This window comes from Plectropomus leopardus, chromosome 12 (genome assembly GCF_008729295.1).
Source record: "Plectropomus leopardus isolate mb chromosome 12, YSFRI_Pleo_2.0, whole genome shotgun sequence".
Lineage (NCBI taxonomy): Eukaryota > Metazoa > Chordata > Actinopteri > Perciformes > Serranidae > Plectropomus > Plectropomus leopardus.
This window is the reverse complement of record NC_056474.1, coordinates 1019603-1038779: the sequence shown is the minus strand read 5'-3', so window position 1 is coordinate 1038779 and position 19177 is coordinate 1019603. Positions and strand designations below refer to the sequence as shown.

Sequence of the window (19177 nt, the reverse complement as noted above, 5' to 3'; positions counted from 1 at the left end):
TCACTCTCAAACATACAAGATTCTGCACGAGCCGACACGAAGCTAAAATATTCATTGAAACCGTCGGAGCTTCATCGGGATCCATATCAATCACTGTCTCAGTGGAAGACTTGCAGGACAATTTCATCAGCGTGTGCATGAAAAGAAATCAATCCAATACATGTCAACAGGCCCTGCGTGTCGTCAGTGACAGATACGTTCACAGACTGAACCAAGGTTACCTGAGTTTATATTAATTCACTGAAACCCTTCAGCCGCGCCGAAACAACAGCCGCCAAGGTCTGAGCACGAGTGAGAGTACGACTGCTGCAGGAGGAAAATGGTGAGTCTACAAAAAAATGATGCGTTTCCAGGAAGAACGAAAACAACTAACGCAGCTTTTTCTGCAGTTTTTTGGTCACAAAGATCAAACGTCAGCTTCTGAACAAGCTGAGACATGAAGCTGTCAGCCGGGCCTCACAAAAAGCTTAAAATTCACTCCTCTCAGTTCAAATATTAAAGATGATCACTGAATCTGAAGCCAGAGCAGAGGAGACGTGAGTTTGAAACGTCTTCCTTCTGACTCATCTGCTCGTAAGCTCAATTAACTCCTGAGCCGAGCCGATGTGCAGCGTCTCCTCGCTGTCGTGCACCGCCACCAAATGACTCGCCCTGTGGAACCTGCTGCAGAGAGCTATTTAGAGGTACTAATTGCTAATGAGTGCTCATAGCCGGTAATGAGCTGCACGCAGCGCCTCCAGTCTCTAACTCTCTGACTGTTTGATCAGGTCTCATCGACTCCTGAACTCATCCGGACAAAACTCTCACAAACTTCAACAAGTCTGCTGTCTTTAGTCACGGAGACTTAGTGAGTGTTTTTATTCTCACAGACTCCAGTCACACGTACCGAAATAATGAAGCCCTTTAAGAGAAGACGGAGAATTTTGGGGGCTTTGAAGCTTCACTAGGCGAGTTTCCATTAACCCTCAAATTGCACATATTGAAATTGGAACATGGAAAACACGGCAACTTCCAAAAAAACTTCCATTTATCACACAAAAAAACAAAAAACACTTGCATGAAGTCTACTTTCTGTATGTTTATGTATGAATACTGTATATGAGTATGTATGTGTTTCATTTTTATGTATTTTTGTATTCATGAGTTATGTTTGACTGTTTTTTTTTCTTTTTTCTCTTTTTTTAAATGCACTATACTTTTGTTGGTTAGTATGTTTATGGTTTTGGGGGAAAAAATGTTCAAAATAAAGATTTCAAGTTTCAGAAACACTGTAAGAGTCCACCTTCCTTCTTCTATCTGACACACGCAGCAGCGCAAAGTCTGACGACAGTCAAGTCAAGGTTGGGGTGGTTTTCATTACAGATAGGCACAAAACTTAACTAATATTTTGGAAATGGAAATTTTGGATAAAACACAAATGCACGATGACGATGAAATGCGTCTTTTTTGAACCGCCTGAAATACCACCTCATGCCAGCTTAAAAACTGTTTTGCAATGATGGGAGTTTTGTCAAACTGATGTGTTTCCATTAGGTGTATTTTATATTCATGACTAATTATTAAATCGTTTGTAGCGTGTTTCTCTACGAAAACGAATCGCTGAAAACCAGAATGCTGTAAGTTGAACCTAAGTTGAGAATTATTGTTTCATGGCTGAGTCATGATCTTGGTGCTGACTCGCCATAATCTTCTTGCTCTTTTTTTCTTTTGTTTTGCTGTCCTTTGTTGTTTTTTGTTGTGCACTTTTAAAAGTAATAGCATTTATTTTTAAATATTCAAAACCACTTTTTTCACAGTTTGAGGGTTAATTGAAACCCGCCTTTTGTCTGCAAATGTTTGGAGGAGACTAAACTGCCCTTTAGACTGGTCACACCTGCTGAGTCACTGAAAGAGGCAGGACACAGAGCCATTAAAAATTAATGTGAACCATGAACTCGCCCCGAATCTTAAAGCCCCACAGACAGCAGGATTATTCAGCGTCTGTGTCAAAACATCCCAAACATGACTGAGGCTGATGGTGAGCGACAGCACATTTTTTCAGGCCTGTTTGATGATTTAATGAATGCGTTTCCACCTAATTTCATCGTGCAGGAAAACAAAACGTGCAAAACAATCAAAGGACAGAAGAAAGACACACCAGCAGAGGAAACACATCCTCCGGCCTGAAGAGCCGACGCGGCCGTCTCCACTGACAGGAAGGTAACAACATGACCACTCTGGATATCTACTGAATTCATAATGTGCCGCTGTGGGAAAGAAAGGACGGCAGCGGCCGGAGAGACAGATGTGACATTAAAGTGTGACGTTAATCTCGTTCAGCCTAGATTCAGACGGTAATTTGCTGAGGTTCGAGGTAATTATGCGCAAGGCGGTGAGGCAAAAAATAGCTTTTTGTACGTTCAGCAAAATCAGAGCAGACTGAGAGCGAATTGGAAACTAGTCGGCTTTCTTTTGTTTCAGTTTGACACCAATCACAACGATTTTTAATTCGGTTCTGCTGAGAAAGAGGAGAAGAAAACTCAGCTGAGCTGCTAACGTTGAGTACAGCGTTTTCAGTGTGGTTACATTTAACATCCAAGAGGCAAATTATTTCTGAGTTATTATTATTTAATTCTGTTAGTCATAATCTTAGCTAAAGGTCTGGTTCAGAGACGCAGGTGAAAGCTCAAGAATAAAAGCAAGAAATGAGAATTTGACTTAAGGGATTTTTTTTAAGGTCAACAATGAACTTTTTCTCTGAACTTCCTCAATAAATAAATAATTTGTTTAAATCTGATAAATCTTTAAACAATATATTGTTTTGATTGGTTTTATTCTAAATTGGACCCCAGTGTGTAAATAGACATTGTTATTATTATTGTTGTTGTTGTTGTTGTTGTTGTTGTTGTTGTTGTTGTTGTTGTTGTTATTCCCAATACTATGTTTATGCAGTATTCATTTTTTTTCATTCTTTACCTTGATTTATGTTTTGTACAGCACTTTGCACTCACTAATAAATAAAATGCATAAAAATAATAAATAAAATTAAATAAACCACAGATACTCTGTTTACAAAGATACAGTACAGAAAAAAGCTGCACATCATAACATTTCAGGAGGTGGAACAAGCGAATTGTTCACTTTTTGTTTAAAAAGTAATCTAATGAGGATTTGTTGATGCATGTTTGTGTCAGTGATCAATCATTTCAGCACCAGCAGTAACATTTATTGAAAAATTTCGACTAATTTCAGCAAAGTGTGGTGGCGTGTCTCTGTCCGCGGTGCTGAAATCTCTCAGTCCATAACAGACTCTGAAGGTCTCTATATTCTTTCTCTATTTCCCCTGAAATAGCTTTCAATTTCCCCTCAGTATTTGACCACATCACTTCTATATATTGCTTTCTATACGTGCTTGTTGAAGCACCTTATTGAAGCGACATCACACTTAAACTGAGAGGAAAAACTCATGTGGTTGTGGCGCAAAAAGGAAACTTCTGCATCATTTGCCTGTAATATAAGAAGGCATGTTTGGAATACCTGAAAACGTTGTCATGCTGCCTGTAATTTAAAACATGATTTATTCTATATGAGGAGTAAATCTCAGCCCAGTCGCCAGAAGACAATGGATCAAAACCACAAGTGCTTGTGTTTTTACAAGGACATCCCTGCTTTTCCTGCCAGTTTACCAGAGGTTGTTTTTTTTGTTTGTTATTTTATCGAGGCATTGCTGCATTTGGAGAGAACTACTTCATTATCACTAACAAAAATGAAGGTGAGAAAAGTACAAATACAAGTAGATATAGGGCTGGACAATATGGCTTTAAAATAGTACTGCAAGATTTTAAGGCGATATAACCATAGATAATATATATTTCTATATTTTTCTGTCCTTATGTATATTTTTATGTCCTTTATTTGAACTGCAACTACAACAAAGGTTGAATACACTACTACTATAATAACATTTAATAAAATACAGAAGAAAGTTAAACTGCTTTTATAATAAAAATATTTTTTATGTATTGTTAAAATTAAATCAATCAAAGCAGGACACGCTCCCAGGAGTCACAAAATATAACTAAATAGTCGCAGTTGGAGATCTGCAGATACAAACACACACCTCACCCGCTCACACTAGTGCAGCAGCGCCGTTGAACGATTTATTCTCTGTAAGCTCTAAACAAGCAGCTTGCCAGTTCAGACATTATTAGTATTTGCAATATTGCAGTAGTGCTCCATGGTCGCAAAATGTGAATACTCGCAGACTGCAGCTCTGCAAAAGCACTAGTTTTTGTGTGTGTGTCTGTGAGAGCAGGAACAAGCTCTAGAAGAGAGCAAGACAACCAAAACGCCAGTGGCTTATAAAAACAACGTTACAATTTATACCCGGTTTTTATGATATAGTAATTTTATACATTGCACATGAAACAAGCCACAATAAACTATAATTATATTCAATATATCGCCCACACCAAAGTCAACATGTGCAAAATGCAACCAGATCCAATGAATTTTAGCTCAAACTGAAGGAAGGAGACGGCCTCCAGCATGTAAACAATCTGAGACATCAATTTTCAGAGCGTCCATGTGCGACCACCCTGCTCTGAAACCTTTAACCCGTGTCACTGGGCGACACCATCCCTGTTTCAGCAGGATGACCATGCATGTCTGACATTAATCCAATGAGCCCGGAGGCAGGAGAACAGCCTCCACCTGCAGAGGAGCGTGTAATCCTTCACAGTGATCTGAGAGCATAAAAACCACCGACACTGACAAATCTGACAGCCGTGATTTGCACCCACAGCTGCTCTTTCGGCTGTTTTCCAGTAAAAACAACCACATCAACACTCTGTGGAAGCGAGCGGAGGGAGGGAGGGGCGAGAGAGCACGGGAGTATCAAAAAGAGATGTGGGAATTATAAAGACGTGCATTCTGGGATGGAGCCCTGCTGTCAGGCCTGTCTGGATTCCCCGGACAAGGCCAAGGTTCACCACTGATCTGCCCCCGAAAACTGCTGACCGACAACATCTCGTGTTTCCTTTGCTCTCCCTCCACGCCTCTATCTGCCTCTGTTCATCTCTCTCTCTCTCTCTCTGTCTTTCTGTCTGCTTTCACACATGCTCGCTCTACCTGACTCTCAGCCTCCACTGCAGATCTGATTTCACTCTCTCCACTGTGTTGTTATGGTAACCACATTTTTGGTACCACAGTACTTAAGTCCTGTAACGGGGAGCTTGAATTTGATACGTGTGCAGCTCCACATTCCCTCACAGTGTCACCTGCAGTCACACACACACACACACACACACACACACACACACACACACACACACAGGCTGTAAACTCTTAAAACTGGACTCTCTATGGGAACCGATCCAATGACATTCACAAATCAATGGTGATTCATGTTGCCTCTGATCCTGAGTTAAAGTGCCAGTGATGGAGATTTTCATGCAAAACTGAAAACCAGGGTTAGCACACATTTTTATAAATTAATTTGTTTATTTATAAAAAAGTAGGTTCTGCGTTTGCTATGAGGGGGTGCCGTTCTGGTCCATGTGGTACTATTGATGATTAAAATACAGGTTTACCAATGATGGATTTTTAAATGTATTAACGATAGTTTGAAACAGGAAAAAGCACGCAACCGATTAATCGTATGACTCTAACCCCCCCAAAAATGCCCAAAAATAAAAACTGACAGTGTCAGACACTGGGGCATTTTAACTGATTATTATTATTATTTGTAGTAGTAGTATCATCATCATCATTATTGTTATTGTTATTGTTATTGTTATTATTAGGTTGGCATAATTGTGAGTCAGCCTTTGCTATTAGTCGGGCGATATGGCGATGTGGAATAAAGTCTTATCACAATATTTTTTTTCTTATCAGTCAATATCGATATATATCATGATATACATCAAATCACTATTTCTGTCGAGGTTAAAGGTGCAGTGAAAGTGAAACTTTACCGCTCATTTGCACTGCGTCTAAAAGTTTGCTTTCACTCGCCACTGCAGCAGCTGTTCCTCTCATCCACTGGTCTGATCACATCAGATCAATTATCCACGCCGTGACTCAAATTCTGCAAACTGCTGCTATGGAAAAAACAGCAACAAAGAACTGATGGAAAAGTTCGCTGGAATTGAAATTACTGCAGGAATAGGTAAATAAATAAAGTAAAAAGCTAACGTTAGGCTATAAACAAACGACACCAACGCTGCATGACTTAACGTCGCCACAACAGCGAGGGGATAAAGCAGCGTTTGGCACGATGATGTTCTGTGGTCTCACTTAGCCACTTGTTTCCTTTTTTGAGATGAAAAGCTTTAAAGTTCACATTGAGGGATTTACTGACAAACTTTAGGTCGTAGAACACAAAATTAAATTCTCTTTATGCATCTTATGACCTTATTTCCAGACATCTAACCTGAAAAACACTTCGAGACAAGGGGAGTATATGTGCTGAAATGCAAACTCATTTTCGAGATTTAGGTCTCAATCCTGCAGCAGTGATGGGATGGCAAAATAGTCAAGCCAAATCTTTGATGAAACCGAACAAGTTAACTTCAGATGTCTGACAACTGAGGTTTTGAGTCATCTGGCAAAGACACCTGCTGTGACAGACAGTCACTGAAGGATTTGAAGAGACGTTAACTCTGTGCAGCTCTCTTTCAGTCCTATTTCACCTTATTGAAATTAAACAGCTGTGTTTAATTCTGCCAGAGACCCTCTGAAACCTCCTCGTCGTTTCCTGAACCCACGAGGGAATTAGAGCGATCCAAAGTCACCCAGCTGATATTAAAAACCCCTTTGGGGAAAAAAAGGACTTCCGGCTTAAATTCAATTATTTGGGTTATCAGTCAAAGTGCCAGTCTGTCAGAGGAAATGTCTGGCAGACACTCTGACGTGCCGAGTCGGGTCGGCTTCACAAAATTCTGAATAATTACCACCTGTGGAGAAATCGGAAGTAATTTGGGAATCCTCTGTTCATGCAGGCCAAACAAAAAGCCCCACATTCCTGACTTTACAGGCTTTTACCTGAAGTTTTGTTTTAGTTTATTAAGATTAACATTAGACAACTTCTAAATCATTCCCATTATTTAGATGTTGTTTTCATCTTCTCTGGCAAAAAGCAAAGAAATAGAGAGGCAGCTTATTCTGTAACCATCTGTGGTAAATGAGCAGAAGATATTGGCTCATATCGATCACCGGCCCCTAAATTGAATCGAAATCCTATTGAGGCAGACGCTGTGATATCTGCAAATATCGTATCGTTATCCAAAGTATCGACATTACATTGTATTGTTACCCAAAGTATCGATATAGTATCGTATCGTGATGATACCAATGATTTACACCCCTATCATATGTAGGGTTCTATACTATTTTTTGTGTAAAAAAATACAATCTTAACTTTTTGTTAAAAACATACTGTGTTACTTTCAGAAATGAAGAAAACTTGGTAATGAATTGCTCGATAACTTGATAACTGTCCTCTGTATTAAACGATAGAGAGGCAACAGAAAACGACACTGACGACTGTCGAGTCGAGTAACGATGTCTGTCTTTTTAAAAAATGGCAATTGAGCATAAAGTATTTCTGGATTTGTAGTTGTGATAATTGGAGCCCAATAGATTTATCAGACAACTGATATTATCGGCCGGTTTGAGCCTTTCACAGACATTTCGGAACATATTGCCATTTTTTTTCTATATGTGCCGATAAGAAAACTTGTAATACACAAAATAATGCTCGGGTGGTTTAGAAATGTTCAGTATTGACTGATACTGAACAGGACTGATGTTTATTTAGCTGTTTATTATATTGTATTTATTCTTTATTTAAATGGTCAGCAAAGACCAAACAGTACTGATGTGTATTTTATTTTCATATTCTTTATTCGAATGGTCAGCGAAGACTGATGCTGAACACATACAGTACTGATGTTTATTTTATTCTTATTTATTCTTTATTTCTGTCTGTGTGTAATGTTCAATAAATTGTTAAATAAAAGTGGTGAATACTTTTGCATAGTCATATTGGTGCAAAATCAGAGCACAATCCACAGAGAAATGATCTATTTTCATTCCAGCTCAAAAATTCATGATATCGGTCACCATATCGGTAATCGTTAAACTTTTCCACTATAAATTCGGTATCGGTCTCAAAAGTCCCATGTAGGTTGGGTTCTGGTGATGATATTTCTAATAAAACTCACTACAGAACAATGCAAACTACTTTTCACATTACCAAACCAAAAAAAAAAAAAAAAACAAATCCTTAAACTTACTTTTGTTCTGCATGGCAGCAAAGAGCAATGCAAGCTGCTTTGTTCTGTGCTACTTATAAATGCTAATTATATAAAGTACTTCTTTGTTTTTAGAAAATTTGTCCACAATGACAGAAATAATCCAACCTTTCATGCTGACTTTGGGTCAAATAAAGCAGGCAGCTGTTGTATGAATTCTGAGTTTTCGAACAGAGAACGTAACATCGGTTTTCTGGTGCTCTGACGGCACGACATCTCCCTCCACCTCTTCACATTTCTGTTTGTCTCGTTTCTTTATCTCAGCCAGCCCATCTGTTTCTGCTCTTTCATCCCCGTCCCACTTGCCTCTCTTTTCTATACATTTATCACGTTGAAGCGCTGCCTGTGCATCATAATCTGTGGGTGAAGAGCGTGAGTAACGCTTCCCCTGCTGTCGACACAAACTGCTGAAGAGCCCTTGAGCAAAACACTCGACACCCAAAGAGCTGCGGTCAGAGCTGGACGGAGCTGCAGCAGATGTGTCCAGCTCTGGATTTAATTTGGCAGTGATTCACACTGGGGATTGTTTTTGTCCCCCTGCATTAAACAGCATCAAAACAGAGGTCCTAGCTAAGAGCCTAATGTCCTAAAATCTTACAAATGTCCTAAAATCCTGGAAACATCCAAAAATCCTAGAAATGTCCTAAAATCATAAAAATGCCATAAAATCCTGGAAACATCTTGAAGTTCTAGGAAACAACTCAAAATCTGAGAAACGTCCTAAAAACCTAGAAATGCCCCAAACTTATAGAAATGTCCTAAAATCACAGAAAAATATATAAACTATATAATATATAGAATTATATAACAGAGGGATATATCCAAAAAAATAAAACTAAAGTAAATATGAATAAAGTCAAGCAAAAGACAATCATGATGACAGAGAAATATCACAGAAACATCTTTCAGTATTAAAGTGATGCCAGAAATAAAGAAATAAAGAAGCTCAGCTGTATCCTGATTAACTGCATAACGATTGTGGTTTTAGGTGCGTAAATTGAATCCTGACATTAAATACTTTACATGCATCTATTTTAAGACGATGGAACAATGACAAAAGCAATATTGAGAGAAAAGGGTTTGTTTTTTTCGTTATTTAGATTAAATGACTCTTTAAAATCAATAGTTCAGTGGCTTAGCGACGTCATGAAAGTGTCTTTTGTGAGAGCGTTTTGGATTTATGTAATATAATCTATCAATATTTGTGCAGGAAATATCATTTTACACACACTCTGGTTTAAACACAGCAGCAGCAGCGAAGCGACCTTATTTCACCTCGACCTCTTGTTACCTGCAGCTTACATCACCTCTCTAATCGATGACATCATACGTGACAGACAGCGTTTTTTTATTCACTTTTCTGATACAAGCTGATGAAAATGTGATGTCCATATTGGACGCCACATATGTTGCGCTGCGGAGAAACGTGGCGTGCCATCAGTCGAGCACGAGACACGCGACGAACTGACGGGTGAGTCAGCCCTGTCGGCGTTTCCCGCTCTCGTCTCCAAGCTAAAAAACCGTGAGAGGGAGCGGCTCTGAGGACTTTATTTGCCCTGAGTTCTGCGTTCACAAGTATTTAAATGTTCACAATCTGAGCATATTGGTTTGTTTTCTTTTGAAAACATGGGAAAAAGGGAATTGAGCAGCAAGAAATGCCCTACAAACTGCAAGAAATAGTAGCTTTGGACAGTTATTTAATACAAAAGATAGGGAAAATATTTTTAACTATCATAAGATATTTAAAATAATCTTATAGCACTTTTTCAGGTCCTTTCCTTTTTTGCATTTTTTTTTTTTTTTGCAAAGTTCCTCACTGTTCTTTCCCATTTTTTGAAAGAAATCAAGTAATCATGCTGTTTTTATTCTTTTTTAATTTTTAATTCCTATTGTGAATTTGCTATCTCATCTAATATTTGTATTCATGTCTGTGATGCTGTGTTTCCCTCAACATCCCACTCCTGATGCTTAGGATGCCTACAGGTAAATGCCCTTTATACATTTATTATGTACACCTTGTAGGTTGACACGGCATGCATTACAATGCATGTGTATGTGTGTATATTAATACATATGTATATGATCGTTTTCAAATTTATTATTACCTTTTTTTTTGTAAATATTCTTTGTGGGTGGGATTTTCACCCATATATATATATATATATATATTTTAAAAAACTAAATAAGGAAATGTCAGTCTAAGTACACACATTGTACACTTCTGTGTCCCAACATTTCTGAATTAAAAAAAAATAAAAAAAATTAAACAAAAATTAAAAAGAAGCAAATCAAGCCAACTTGCTCAGGTTTCAAAAGGTTAAAGTAAAACCATCTTAAACAACCTGAAACACAGAGCAAACTACACTAATAACAGATTAAAAAGTAATTCACTTTTTGGGGAATTATTGCAACCCAAAACAACCACCAAAGTGAAATATTTTAAGATTTTAATTCAGCTGTAAAACTGTTAAACTACTTAACGATGAGTTTGCAACTCTGGCAGCTTCAGGATTTGGGGTGAAAACGCTGGTGAATTTTGAGATGTTCCCATCAAAACAAACAAACTGAAGGTGTTTCCTGCTCCGCAGTTATCCAGTGTCGCCTTGGCGAGCGAGCAAAACAAACGTCTAAATCACAGCATTTATGAGACGGAGAGATGAGATGTATCCAAACAGGGAGAGGTCGACGGTTATGAGATACTGGCTGAGAATATTACTCACTGCTTTGTGACACGACATTCACATCATCATCATCATCATCATCATCATCATCATCATAGAGAAACCTCCCAAAACACTCACAGATCAGCAGCAAGAACCACAGGAAGACTAATAATGACCTGCTGCTTTATAAAAGCACAGCATCAACCATTACAGTTAAGATGAATGATTTTAAAGCTCGGAGACGTCTGGGTTCGTCTAAGCTGAATTTGCTTTAAAAGTTTTTTTTTCTAATGCATGTTTGTTATGTAAACATTTCCTTCAATGCCATTTCGAACCCGCTTTGATATTACACACACTCGTATCGCTCTGTGCATAAAAGAATATATGCACTTTTCAAAATCAAGCTTGAAAAAATGGATTATACATTATGATTTTCTACTTTTATTGAGTTTATTTTTTTTAACCAACATCAGTCCTAATTATAAAATTCAAATATTCTTTAATTTTCAGAATTTTAACACTTTAAGTGTCAGGTTTTCGTCATGATACCACTATGGTTTTAGATGCAAAAACACAAGAAATATATAATTATTTCCAATATACTACATGCTAAGTAGAATACCAGTAAAATTATTGTTGTTGTTGTTGTTGTTATTATTATTACTATTATTATTATTATTATTTATTATTTATTATTATTATTATTATTTATTATTATTATTATTATTATTATTATTATTATTACTATTATTATCATCACAGTCTGGGATATATTTATGTTTTGCAGCAACATTGATTTTTTAGAATTATTATATTTCATGCAATGTCAAATACTCACACTCATACAGCTCTACACACAAAATGAGTTTCTAGTTTTATTTAGTTTTTTTAACCAACATCAGTCCTGATCAACCTCGATGTTTTTAGATGAAAAAATAAAAAACACAAAATGAATTACTGTCAATATACTACATGCACAGTAGATATCTGGGATATGTCAGTGATAAGCAGCAACGTTGACTGACAGTGATCCTCATGGAAATAGCATGTATTTTCTCCATATGACAAATACTGTAAATATGATACGTCCAGATATAAAGAGGAAATCATCAAACTGCAAAAGTCTGCAGAAACGTGATGGCTTTCCTCCAATTTTCAATATGAAAGTGAGAGCCTTCATGAGCACACAAAAACTGTCAAAAGTACTTTATGACACTTCTCTCTCTCTCCCTCAAAGTAATTATACATATGTATCCACTGTCAGTGCACAACGTACTCTGCTGGTTCCCAGCACTGAGGCACCGACCCCTGTAAGGGTCGCCAAAACTTCACAGAGGGTCATGAGGCCCTCTAGATTTTAGACAGACAGAGAGACAGAGACTATATTATTAATAAGGAAATAGTAGTCACATGTTTCATCTCAACATCTGCAACATCGCTACCACACGGCGCTGATTGCTAACAGGAAGTTCTCTTGAACTGTAAAACTTTATTGTTCAGCCGCAGCCAGAAAATCTGCAGTGCTGTCACCGCATTGATGCAGAATCGTCCCCGTCTGCATCGCGATGCATCTCAGAAACGACTAACGACCATGCTACCGCGTGTTTTACCGTTTTATGCAGGATAGATATAGGACATCAAGTCCATAGTGGACCAGACGAGACGTGAATATGAAGACTTTGAAGTTTTTTCCCACCTCACACGAGTACTTGGATTTTACAGAATGAAGCTGAAGCACGAGTCAAACAGTAAAAACCGAGACAGCGTGCAGAATAAGAACTTTGGCAGGTTGAAACAGCGACTACAGAATAACCAGTGCAAATATAATAAAACGTTCAGATGCATTTAATAAAGACGCACATCAGCAGGCCTGCTCACTTTGAGAGGACAAAGTGTGACCAGTGCAACCACACACACACACACACACACACACACACACACACACACACACACACACACACACACACACACACACGCAGCTGAGAATCGGAGCTAAAATCCGGTGCATCGGCACCAGGAGAGCATCAGCAGCGACTCTCCCGGCGAGCTCAGAGTTCGGTAAACCCACTTCAACAAAAAACACCACACTGATCCTGCACCGCGTTTCAGCAGCCATCTGCTCCGCTTACGTAAGTTTGGTTAAAAATTTAAGCTGTAAAAAAAATCTTTAAAAAAATAAAAATAAATATATTACTTTTTAAAGCTTAAAAAAAATCTAAATATATAAAGAAATATTTCATCTGAATCTTTTTCATTGACTTAACTTAAAATCTCAACAAAAATGCTATTTTATCAGAAATATCAATACTCAGTCAAACTTCAGTCAACTTGCAAAATACATAAAACTATTTAGTGACGTCTGATAACTTTACTTAAAAACTTCAGTTGTTATCACTTACAAAGAACAAGTTCATTCATTTGTCATTTTTAAGTTGCAACAACTTCACAAAACGCAACACATACAACTAAAATGTAAGTAAACTTAAATACATGTATGAAATGAACATAATTTAAAACTAACAGTTATATTGATTAGCTTTTTCTTCAAGGCAATCAGCAATGCAAGATTTATAAAAGTAAGATGTTCTCGTGTTTACAGCGTGACCGTGACACTGCGTAACCAAGGCGACACACAAACCTTCATTAATGGACTGAAAACTGCAGCAAAGTGAGTCCTGTCTGCAACAATCAGCTGTTTCACTGCTAAATCTGACAAGTCCATCTGACATAAAACTCATTAAAACGTACGTTAATTCACTCAATACTGTGAAACTGTCGCAACTTTAAAATGACAAGTTTAATTAACCCTTTAATACCTGAGAAAATTGTCCTGATGTCTCTCAAAAACTCGTGACGAGGGCGACTAGGAACTTAACAGGAAACGGCCCAAAAAATAAAAGGAAACTAGTCAAAAGTTACAAGAAAATAACCTAAAATAAGGAAAGAAAAAAAGAAAAAAAAAAAGTAACAGAATTTTAAATATATAATTAAGAAAACAATATAAAGTTTTCTGGACATTTTCCACTGTTTTTTGAATAATATAAAATAATACTAATCTTCTTTTAAATAAATTTCCTCATCACCCTTTAAAACCTGCGCAAAAAGGAAGTGATCAAACACGTTACCCCAAAATTAGCAATTTTTTTAAAAGAAAAGAAAATGTGATTAAAAATAGCTGGAGCAAAAAAAAAGAATTGAAAAAAAACTATTATTATTCTGTTTTTCTGTAAAATGTATTCTTATCATTTTTTTTTTTTTTTAAAAAAAAAGAAAAAAGTACAAGAAAATTACATAAAAATAAGCAATAAAATTTAATAAGAAAATCACCTAAAATATTATATTTTATCACTAAGAATAACTTCTAAAACTATTAAAAATAATATTCAAAGGGTTCAGAGGTTTAAATACTTGTGAAAAGTGATGTGGATCCAAAAGGTTAAAGTCAGACTTGTTTGACTGAAGTTTCAACACTTGTCATTTTTAAGTTGCAACAACAAAATGAAGTAAATGCTCCTAAATTTTGGGTAAACGTTACACTTAGATGTAAATTGAGCTTAATGGCTGTATTTACTTTCTTTATGTATTTATTTGGTTTCAGCATTATTCAGAGTGAGGTGAACTGGTCAGATTGTTGAGTGCTGCAGCTCCTCCTGTGCCTCCCTGCGGAGGCTCTCACTCCTCTGAAGCAGGACTCTTTCATCAGCACAAGTTAGAAAAAACAAATCATGGACTCACACGAACGCGTGGTAGAGCAGCGCCCATCCTCTCGGCCTCTCCAGCGCGTCGTACAGCAGGTTCTGGATCCTCCTCTTGCGGATGTTATTCCTCTTGGCCGGCCGGGTGTAGTTCAGGGGGGTCTTGGCGAGCAGCCCGATGCCGATGCCCTGAGAGCCCCGCTTGAAGTCATCCCGGCCCGACGCCACCAGCAGCAGCGCGCCATCCTTGTCCGCTCCCCCGGTGCCTTGGTCCAATAAGTCCCCGGGAGGAGGAGGAGCGCTGGAGGCTTTCTTCTGCTCCTCCGAGCCGCTAGCGACGGTCCTGGACCGGAGCCCCATGGTCAGTGCTGGATGCCCGGTGTGGGCAGCATGCCATGATCCGGGCGCTGGATCCGGAGACACCCCCCTTCCTCAGCCGCGGGTCATTTAAGGATGTGGTCCCCGGCGCGAAGGGAGGTGCTCAGCAGTCTGACTGAGGAGAGAAAGGAGGAGTGATGGAGGGAGAGAGAGAGGGAGCAGAGAGAAAGGAGGAGAGAGCGTTACATCCTTTACTTGGAGAAACCATCGGCATTTGGCACATTTTGGAGCCGGGAGGAGGAAATTTGTGCGTAAAAACCGCAACCCCCCCCCCCCCACCCCTGATTATGAAAACAGCACAGTGACACAACACAGGAGGCGAGATCACCACAAAGTCGGATAAACTCACTCAGCAGCACCACAGGCGCCTCTGACTCCTGTTTTGTGGCACTATTTTAAGAGATTTTGCGCAAAAGCGAAGCGATAAAAACCGCCCGGCTCCCGGCGACGCTGAAAGCTGTCAATCAAATCCCCAAAAAGGGAGGGGGGGGGGCATCAAGCAACAAATGCCCACTTACCAAACACCCTCTTCTCCCCAAAATCAAACACACACACACAGACGGGGAGACAAAGACCTGGCATCACGCTGCATCCCGACACACACAAAACACACCGAATCAAAGACGCACACACGGGAGGAAACCCGCCGAGGACAAAAGCAAAAAACAGCCGAGCCGAGCCGAACCGAACCGAACCGAGCCGAGCCCTACCAGCAGCGGTTCCTGTGCATTGCGCGTGTCTCGGGGCTTCCAGCCTCCATCCACCTGCAGAGGAAGCGGCGCGGAGGCTGAGGCGGCGGCAGCGGAGGAGGAGGAGGAGGAGGAGGAGGAGGAGGAGGAGGGTGGAGACGGAGGATGGAGAGCAGAGATGCTGCGTGAAGGAGGTCGATACTCAAACTGAAACAGAGGAGAGGCAGGAGAGAGAGGGAGAGAGAGAGGGAGGGAGAGAGGGAGGGAGAGAGACAGGGAGAGAGAGAGAGAGAGAGAGAGAGAGGGAGGAGAGGGAGAGGGAGGGAGAGGGAGACAGGGAGGGAGAGAGAGAGAGGGAGAGAGAGAGAGAGAGAGAGAGGAGAGAGAGGGAGGGGGAGGGAGAGAGGAGAGAGGGAGAGAGAGAGAGAGGGAGAGAGGGAGAGGGAGAGAGAGGAGAGAGAGGGAGGGAGGGAGAGAGAGAGAGGAGAGAGGGAGATAGAGACAGAGACAGAGAGAGAGACAGAGACAGAGACAGAGAGACATAGACAGAGACAGAGAGAGAGAGAGACAGAGACAGAGGGAGATCAGAAGCTGGTCGCGACGTGCGCGCGCACACACACATATACGCTGGACCGCGTGCACGAGCTGAAAGATGCCACACACCTTAATACATTCAGGAAAAGCGTGCATGTAAACGCAGGCAGGTGCAGATACGCGCGAGAACTTAACCCTTTGTAACCTGAACCTTTCACGTGCTTTTAAACCTTAAAAACCTGAAGAAAAAGAAAAGTTCTTTTGAAAAAGTCCAAAAAAGGCACTGAGCAACTGGGGAACAGATGTCCAACAAACTGCAAGAAATCCGTCAAATGTGACGGATAAAATGCCTAAAAGAAGTTTGAAAGAAGAGAGGAGGATTATTGGAAAATGATCCCAAAATTTGGGAAAACTGTCATTAAAACTACATTTATAATAATAATTTCATATTTAAAATTGTTCCGTTTTTTAACTAACTTAAGTATCTGGGATTATTATATTTTATTTAATTGATTTAATATACTGTTATATTTGATTTAATTTTCCATTGTTTTCCAATTTTACAGTACATTTTAGTGATTCATAATTCAACTGGCCACTTGCTAAAAAAAATAAACAAATAAATAAATATTGTCTATTTTTCTCTATTTAACACCTGCGTGTTTCAATAAATACTAAAAAATAAAATTATGTTTTATATATATATGTATATATATATATATATATATATATATATATATATATATATATATATATAATATACATACATATAATGTATTATATATATATTGGCTTAAACATTTTAAAAACAAGAGGAGGATCATTTTGAATTTATCCAAAAATTTGTGGGGGAAAAGGTCCCAAAAAACAATATTTAAAATTATGTTATATTTAGAAAGAAAAAATCTAGCAAATAAATACACATTTAAAGAAATTAGGAAAAGGTGATAAGAAAATTAAATTTTTAAAAAAGAGATGATTATTTGAAAATTATTTTTTTAATAGGGAAAATGTCTTACAAACTATATTTATAATTCAATTTTTTATTTAAAATTATGTTACAAAAAAACACATGTAGCAAACTAAACATGACGTCAAACTGACACACACGCACGCACGCACGCACGCACACACACACGCGCGCGTTTAAAAAACAAACAATAAAAGAACATGGAAAAGTGCTAAAAAGTTATAATAATTTTGAAAACATAATTTTGGATATTTAATTATGAATTCATTTTTTGTGAACATATTTGAAACATTAGCCAAAATAACGTAAATTCAAAGCTTTTCCAAACAGTCTGTTAACCCTTTGAAACCTGAGCGAATTTGCTTGATTTCGTTCAATAACATGAGCAGAAGGCAACGAGCAAGAACAAAAAAACAGAAATGACTCAAAATAAGCAAGAAAATAGTAGTATTAATTTAAAGAAAATCACCCCAAAAATCATGAAAATGGATGCACACAGAAGCTGGAGGAGGAACCAGCTGCACGTTTTCTGTCAAATCGCGTTCAAATTAACCGCTGAATTCATAAAAAATACTTTTCCGAAATAAAGACCAGCCGCACAGTGACTCCACTGCAAACTTACAAAACACACACGTTGGTATTTGGGCCACAGTTTGTTGATCCTAATGGGAAAGTTTTCCCAAACTGGTCCGTCCGGACTCTCGCTCACTCACCTGTCAGCAGCGACACTTCCGGAACCGCCAAAACAACAACCATCGGAAATTACGTCATCAAAGGGTCAAAGGTAAAGCTATCAAAACATTTAAAAAGTTACTCTAAAATAAATAAAAAATGTCAAATTCAGAGGGATTTTTGGTATAATAAGATAGAATTTGTCAAGTTTAATAAATTAGCTAAATGTTGAGCATCACAGAAAAGTTTTAAACTAAAATCATTAAAAAAAAAAAAAACTTTATTCATATAGCAAATTTGATGCGTGAAATAAAGCTAACAATATGTAAAAAAAAAAAAAAAAAAAAAAAAAAAAAAGCTGACGATTTAAGTTGGGGTTTTTTTCAACAAAATATTTTCAAGATAATTAAGGAAGGAAAAATAAAATTAAAATAAAAAATGCATTTTTTTAATTAAATGAAAAAAACGACAATACTAGGAATATGTATATATGTTTATTTCAATTATTTATTATTATTGTATATTAATTATTATTAGAATACAGATAAATTAAAAATGTGTCTCCAAGTAAGTAATTTTAATAATACAATCATACTTATATTGTTGTGTTGTTGAATTATACTACATTGGATATCATACAAATATTCGACTTATATATTATATAAAATATTATATAAAATCTTGTAGCTTCCACACGTCACATGTCACTTTATCAAAGCGTATATGATATTTGAAACACATATGTCAGGAGCTACATTTGTATTTTAGTTATATAAATTTCGTGATTCAGCTCTGCAGGTGAGCCGCACATGCGCAGTAAACTTACCTCCTTCACACAGAGTAACACCTCCGCGTGGCGAAAAAAAAAAACAAAAAAAAAAGAAACAGTCCACAAACTTCATATACGACGTTACATCACGAGCACAAAAAGGGGGAATCCCGGCAATGACGTCACTGCACGGGGAGCCCACTCCTCCTACGTCACCCGGCTGCCATTTCCTCTGTTTTAATTAATTTTATCAGGAGTCACCTCGGTTTTAGTGAAGGAAACATCCCGGAGGTTATATCTGCATTGATTTTGAAAGACAGCATTATATTTGACAAGGAATGTAATATAGACATATCTGTCAAATTTTTCAAAATAGAAACAAAATCACCACCAAGAGGATTTTTTTTTTCTGGAAGTCACATCTGGAAGGGATAAACTGGCAAAAAATACTAAAAGATAAACAAATAAATAATTTCTAGATATATGCTAATGTTGAAAAGTCTCATTCTTTCT

The 19177-nt window shown here is 38.0% G+C and overlaps 1 protein-coding gene across 1 annotated transcript in view; it reads right to left on the bottom strand.

Annotated features, from left to right (window-relative positions):
• kcnq3 (potassium voltage-gated channel, KQT-like subfamily, member 3) overlaps positions 1–17926 on the bottom strand; it is a 111509-nt gene extending 93583 nt beyond the window's left edge. Inside the window, exons 1-2 of the mRNA XM_042497785.1 lie at positions 17846–17926; positions 14693–15145 (exon numbers count right to left, since the gene is read on the bottom strand). Of these exons, the coding sequence (XP_042353719.1) occupies positions 14693–15012 (320 nt within the window). The 5' untranslated portion in view covers positions 15013–15145; positions 17846–17926. The remainder of the gene's footprint in view (positions 1–14692; positions 15146–17845) is intronic.
• Between the last annotated feature and the right edge of the window lie 1251 nt (positions 17927–19177).